Source organism: Citrus clementina, unplaced genomic scaffold, assembly GCF_000493195.1.
Source record: "Citrus clementina cultivar Clemenules unplaced genomic scaffold, Citrus_clementina_v1.0 scaffold_5, whole genome shotgun sequence".
NCBI classification, from domain to species: Eukaryota; Viridiplantae; Streptophyta; class Magnoliopsida; order Sapindales; family Rutaceae; genus Citrus; species Citrus x clementina.
The window spans coordinates 19,804,884-19,812,222 of NW_006262201.1; the positions used below are offsets into that span (position 1 = coordinate 19,804,884).

Below are 7,339 nucleotides of genomic sequence, written 5' to 3' on the forward strand. Positions count from 1 at the left end.
AGAGAGAGATGAAAGTGGTCCAGAAAAACGAAATAAGTTTGACTTGGAATTGTCAGAACTTCCTTCTGATCCTAGACAACGACCTCCAATTTCTTCTTACAATCCTAATGTTTGAGATGAAGTCCGTAGAGCATATTTACAAATGGGTCATTGCCAACCTAGATTCCACAATTTTTGTAAGTCTAAATTTGGGCAACAACAACGACGATTCAATCCTGCTTGGTTCAATAAATATGAAAATTAGTTAGAATATAGTATATCAAAGAATGTTGCATTTTGTTTATGTTGTTATCTTTTCAGACCAGAAATTGGTGATCAAGCAAGTTGTGAGATATTTACAAAAAATGGGTTCTCAAATTGAAAAAAAACAGAAAGACTAGAAGAGCATGTTGGAGGTCCTAATAGTGCTCACAACAAGGCTGTGGGTTATTGTGAAGATTTAATGAAACAAGAGCAGCATGTTCGAACATTTTTCAACAAGCATTCTGATCAAGATCGGCTTCTTTTAGAACAAGGGCTTGCATTTCGCGGTCATGATGAATCTGATAATTCAAGTAACCAAGGAAATTATCTTCGAATTTTGAGATTTCTTGCCGATCACAATGAAGATATCAAAAAAGTTACTTTGAAGAACGCACCTGGAAACAACATGTTGACTGCACCTTCAATTCAAAAAGATATTGTAAGGGCTTGTTCTATTGAAACAACCAATGCTATTTTTAGAGACGTAGGTGATGCATTATTTTATGTTTTAATTGATGAATCCCGTGATGCATCTATGAAGGAGCAGATGTCTGTTGTATTGCGATATGTAGATAAGAATGAATTTGTCATTGAGCGTTTTATAGGTCTTAAGCACGTTACTAGTACCACTGCTATCTCGCTCAAAGAAGCTCTTGATCAGTTATTTTCTAAGCATGGATTGAGTATATCTAGGCTGCGCGGGCAAGGTTATGATGGGGCTAGCAACATGTAAGGCGAGTTCAATGGTCTTAGAACACTTATTATGAATGAGAATGAGTGTGCTTATTATATACATTGTTTTGCTCATCAACTACAGTTAGCTATTGTGGCTGTCGCAAAGAAGCACGATCAAGTTAATTCTTTCTTTAATGTAGTTGCTAACGTTGTCAATGTTGTTGGGGCTTCATGTAAACGCCGAGATATTCTTTGAGAGAAGCAATTACTTTCAGTTGTTGAAGCACTTGAAAATGATGACTTACCGAGTGGGCAAGGCCAAAATCAAGAGATTACATTGAAACGTTTTGGTGATACACAATGGGGCTCACATTATGGTACGTTGCTTCACATAATCTCTTTGTTTCCACATATAATTAGTGTGCTTGAGATAGTTGCAAAAGATAAGTCAAACTCTAGCGAACAGAGATTTCAAGCAAATAATTTGATAGAGTTTATGCAATCTTTTGATTTTGTGCTTAGTTTATATTTGATGAGGGATATACTTGCACTTTCAAATGAGTTGTCACAAGCACTTCAAAGAAAGGATCAAGATATTCTAAATGCCATAAAATTGGTTGAAATATGCAAGAAATACTTGCAAATGATGAGAGACAATGGGTGGGATTCTTTGCTTTTTGAGGCTTCTTCTTTTTGTTTGAAGCATGATATTGATGTCCCTAACATGAATGATGTTGTTTTGCCATGGGGTCGATCACAACGTAAGGCTCGAGAGATCTCAAACATGCATTATTTTCGAGTTGAACTATTTTTTGCTGTTTTAGATTTGCAACTTCAAGAGCTAAATAATCGTTTCAATGACATGATTAAAATTTAGGAATCTCCCCCAGATCAAGAAGTGTTGAAGAACATAGAGGGTATTTATCCACAACAAGTTTGGAATGGCCAGCCCCAATAGGACAAAAACAGCTCTACACCATATGTTGAGCCTGCTGTTTCGAATCGAGCACCTGTTTTTCAGTTTTCTCCTTGGCACTCTTTGCCTTGCCACGAACAGGATCCAGCTGCTTCTTAAAAGAATCCCTCCCCTTGTAGGACCTTTGTTTGGGACCTGCCACGTCCTTGCGAAGCTTGATCACCTCTGCCATCCGTTGAGAGTCCTGCTTCAACGTCTTATTCGAGGTATGGGCATGAAGCATAGTGGTCTATGCACAAACAAAAAGGACAGATGAGAAGAAAATAAGGATTGCGTGAGATGTCAGCTAGGCAAAGTCATGAGAAAAGCAAACTGGAAGCAACATGGAGAGGGCTACTAGAGAGGGCTCTTTGTAGCTTCTTATAGTATGTAGTTGACGCTGTGAGGCCTTTCCGCCATAAAACACATGAGAAAGAACGCTAGAATATTGCTAAAGACAGCGCTGAGACGCTCAAGACAAAAGACAAAATATACAGCCTCAATGCCTCAGGGGGCTATCTCCATAGAAATTGCCCCTAGTGAGAAAATCTCCCCACGTGTCATGATCCCTCATGTAAAAATTTAGTCTTTTTCACTTCATTCTTCGCTAAAGAAGATTATGGGGATCTCATTGGTGGTAAAATATGGACAAAGTTATTAAGGGCATGATACATATGATGACTTAGAATTGTGACAAAGGATAAAGAGATAGCTGAAAATGGAGGATGGAAGGGAAGATCTAAAAAAAAAATGGGAAGATCTCACATGAGGGAACATGACTCAAGAATGAAGGAGAAGTTAGCCAGGGGAAGATGAAATGTATATCCAAGTTGCCACGTGTTTATATGGAACCATGGGACAACGACAACCACGCCAACGGTACTAGGCCATGCCATTACAGTACAATCCTCACCTGAATTGTCTCTAAAATATCCCTTTGCAAGCCTCTAAAGTTAGAAATTGAGAAAGAGAACCGTAGGCAAACCACCTATACTCTTTCCAGTATAATCAGGTGCCCCCTAGCTTAATTAGCGCATTCAAAATAATTCAATTAGAGTTAGGATCACACTGCCTACACAGACTATCCTCCAAGATGTTTAAGAGCCTCTACAAAGGAAGCCAAATTACATAAAAACCCTATTTGAGAAGAGAAATAACCAACGATGGCTTGCCACGTTTCCATAAGGACAAGAAAACGTCCTCAAGAGCACTCCACATTAAAAGGTTAAGTTAGTCTCATAAAGTGAGTAAGTCTCTCATTCACCCTAAAACACTCGACTATCCTCATTTTCTAGGGTTTCTATGAAACCCTCAACTCCTCTAACCTCTTACTTGAAATTTCAGCTAAGCAACCCAAGAGAGGGGTGAATTAGGTTTTTAAAAACTCAAGAAAATAAAGTCAAGAAATGATCCAAACTAATGCCTTAGAAGATTCAATAACAATAAATTTAACAATAAATAAATATAAAGAGAGAATGGAGAAGAGAGCAAACACAGATTTTTTATGTGGTTTGTCAAACTCCACCGACGTTCATGCCTCTAAGCTAATCGAGCTTGAGGATTTTACTATCCAAGCCTTACAACCCAAGGCTTCAAGATCTTTATGACTGACTTTTAAGGTGTCAATAAACCTTTAAAAATATAGATGATCACATACCTCTTTCCCAAAGTGTTTCCCACATATTCAATCATTTAATTTTGATATTAAAATTAAGATTACACAAATTTCCCTCACACAATGTATGTGCTTGCAAATAAAAGCCTAAAGTGTAACTTGATGAAAGAATAACAAGTTATAAGCACAAGAGAGGTTGAATACTCAATAAAAGCTCAATTATAATTGTAAAATCACTCTAAATTTAAATTTGATTGAGCCTTTTTATAGTTGAAAAAGAAAACTATCCGTTGTTGACTTTCTAGACATAATCAAATTGCCATTAACTGCTGTTGGATTGTTGTTTTCACTTTGTACAAGTTATCGTTATGCAGATTTTGAATTGTCAACTAATTGTTAGATGATGTTGGTTTGCCGCTATCTTTCAGAGACCCTCTAAAGAGTTATTGGCCAGTCGTTTGTGCTAAACAGTCCACTGTTTTCAAACTAATTCCTCTCTAGAATTTGACTGTTCACAGTTTTTTAATAAATGATTCACCGTTTGTAAACTAATTCCTCTTTAGAGTTTATCGGTTCAGTATTTTCTAATAAACAGTTTACCGTTTGTTTCTAGAAACTTGAATTTGTCTAAAAAATCTCATGGTCTAAGAAATTATCCAAATTTAAAGGCTCCAACATTCTTAGTCTTGTTTGTTATCATCAAAATCAATATTATGGATACATTTATGTCAACAATCTCCTTTCCTTTGGTGATGACAAATCTTACAAGTATTCATAAGGAATGATTCAAAAATATTAGTTACTCTTAAATAAAAGCTGCCCCTAAGTATCTTGCAGGTTTTAAAATGTGCCAATATAAAAAGTTATACCAATTTTACCTTATTAAAAAACATCCCCTTTCATGTATGTGTGTGTGTATGCATTAATTTTAACAAGTTCAAAGTTCAAAAATATGTATTCTTTTCCCTCTTCATCATAAAAAAGAAAAGGTAGCCTTAAAGGGAAAGCAATGCAGTGAAAAACCAAAGTTTTGTTAAAATTTCGGTAGAACCTTCCCCTAACAACGAGCATTACTTCAAGAAACATGTTAACAACATTACACCCAAATCATCAAATCATAGGGAACAACATATCAAAATCATCACCAAACCATGACATATATCAACTATATAATCAAATATCAACCATCAAAGCATTAATAAAAAATAGCCAATCACATATATATCTCAAAATATATAACAAAGTTGTAATAACAAAATAAACATAATGATGCATAAAAGATGTCTGTGTGAAATCTAAATACAGAAACTAATAATGTATTATTGTTGAGGATGTGATGAAGAAGATGGAGGAAGAATGCCAAAAGTAGTGAAGATTTGTTGCTGGCCATCCAGAAGATGCTCTTAGCTTGTTTATACTGGAATAATTGCATTTTATGCCACCGAATTGGCTTAATTTTATACTGCTATTGTTCAGAAAATGCCCTAACTTCAGCCATCAATTACTGCACAATGCCCTTAGAAATTAGAGGATCTTCAGGAACAAGAGGCTTATTAGTATCCATGTCATGTTCCTCATGTTCTTTTGACTCCTCAGCTTGTGTTGCTGCAGCTCAACGTGGCACTTGAGGTCTAGTTCTTAATATAAAATCGGGTAGTTGATCAGTAGGATAGACGTCGTTAAGCACTCGATCATCCTCTAGAGCTACAAAGGTGTCATGGTTCTTAGACAAAGTCATCTTAACCCACTCTCCATTCCTCCTATGAAAGCTTATCTCTATTATGGCCTCCCCTTCTAACTTCTTGGTCTCCATATAGATTGGCTCACTCAAAGGCACTTTAAAATGTATAAAAATGTTAGTAATGAAACTGCTATATAGAAGTAACCTATTGGTTACTATTGGAGTAATTAGCATATGGCGAAGAATAATATAGGATAACCAGTCGTCTTTAATAAGGCAATCTAGGAATCCTACATCAAACCTTGTAACCTCATCACCATGACCCTTCATAGGAGTGACTATATGCTGAAAGATGCTTTGAAGTACTCAAACCTGTAGGGGTAAAAGTTGTGAACAAAAAGAAAGTTGGCAAGTATCATTAGAATGGTCGCTAAGCCTACAAATGCTCCTAAACGCATTAAAATGGAAAAAATCGTTGAACATAAGTTCTTTCCTAGAAGTGTATATCTCAAAACCTTCGTTCTTAATTCCTAAAATCGAATTCAAATCCATTGTATTGACCTCAATAGGCACTCCTTTAACATTGGTAATTATCTTATCTAGCCTAATTGCGAAATGTTCCATATTCGAGGAGAATACTTTAACTAGGTTAAGATATACTCTCTCCTCAATACTCAAGGCCCCTTCCCAAAATGTTCCAACATCTCCTTTATACTACTATTACACACACTAACTCCTCAAAATCGTCCAAATCCACAAAGTAAGAATCAGTTACCTTATGTTTTATAAAGCAGGTTTAGAACTGTCTAGGTCATTGGGATAGAAGGGAAATGGGTTTTTTTGAACTCTAGGACCTTCCTGGGAGGTATTAGATTCCTCATTGCAGCTTCTTTTTGTTTCATTCTGGCCCTTGAAGATTCTGTCCTGACCATCGATACATGAATAGGGTTTTTGGGAAATTTTGTGTTTTAAGAGAAAATGAACCAATTAGAATGTAAATAAAGGTATAGGGAACAATGTGGGTATAGGTAAAACTTTGGTCAATTTTGAAGAGAGAGGTTCGGCTGATAGTGAGGTTTCAAATTGGGATTTTTTTATATTGGGCTTGAAATAATGTTTTGATCGGATAAAAATATTCCTAGAGTGATTATAAATGATTGTATGGCTTTAATTTGGCAAGAAAATTAAATGGAATTTATGAATTTTTAGAGAGATTTAGAGTGGTGCCGTCGCTAGAGAGAGAAACTGTTAAAGGTTAAGGGAAAATGAAGATGAAACCCTAGAATTATTTTGTTATCATGCAATAATGATCAAACTGTTTTCTACAAACGGTTAACCAATAATTTCTAGTAACCACTTAGCTCGTAATCAATTCACCGTTTATATGAATTGGTTAACTGTTTAACCGATAACTTATATTTTTCATTTTCTAAGTTTTATTTGTAAATGGTAAATTGTTTATTTACAAACGACTATCCGTTTATGTTAACAACAATTTCGCACATCTATTTTGAGTTTTAGCCAATAATTGTTCCATTCCAATGTTATTTCAAGAACGTGAAATGTCTCCAAAAGCCATTTTTAATGTATGAAAAGTGAATGCAAATATAAGCTTCGGAATCAAAACAAATCATTCAACATTAACACACATACACATCAATAATCACACAATAGATAGTTTAATAATCTCGATATCATACAAAGATATGCTAATGTGAAAATTTCATCATCCCAAGTTCATGTCGAATTTTGACAAACTAATCCTCACTAAGGGGTTTTATAAAGATACCAGCAAGTTGTTTTCCGGTTGAAACAAATTCTAATACAATATCCTTTTTTGAACATGATCTCTCAAGAAATAATGTCTAATCTTTATATATTTGATCCTAAAATGTTGAATAGGATTCTTTGACAGATTTATAGCACTTGTGTTGACACGCATGATAAGTATATAATCAAGATTAATCCCATAGTGTTTAAGGGTTTGTTTCATCTAAATGGCTTGTGTGCAACAACTACTAGTAGCAACATACTCAGCCTCGGTGGTTGAAAGTGCAATTAAATTTTATTTTTTACTAAACCAAGAGATAAGTGAATGACCTAAGAAATGACACGTACCATGGGTACTTTTTCTATCAACTTTGTAAATCACGGAAGCTGCAACATTTAG

General features: G+C 35.3%; 1 protein-coding gene across 1 annotated transcript; it reads left to right on the forward strand.

Moving 5' to 3' along the window:
• The first annotated feature begins 442 nt into the window (after positions 1-442).
• Positions 443-1,795, forward strand: LOC18043138. Its single transcript, XM_024183613.1, has 2 exons — positions 443-972; positions 1,339-1,795. The coding sequence occupies exons 1-2, from the start codon at positions 443-445 to the stop codon at positions 1,793-1,795; spliced, it is 987 nt and encodes a 328-aa protein (XP_024039381.1).
• The last annotated feature ends 5,544 nt before the right edge of the window (positions 1,796-7,339 follow it).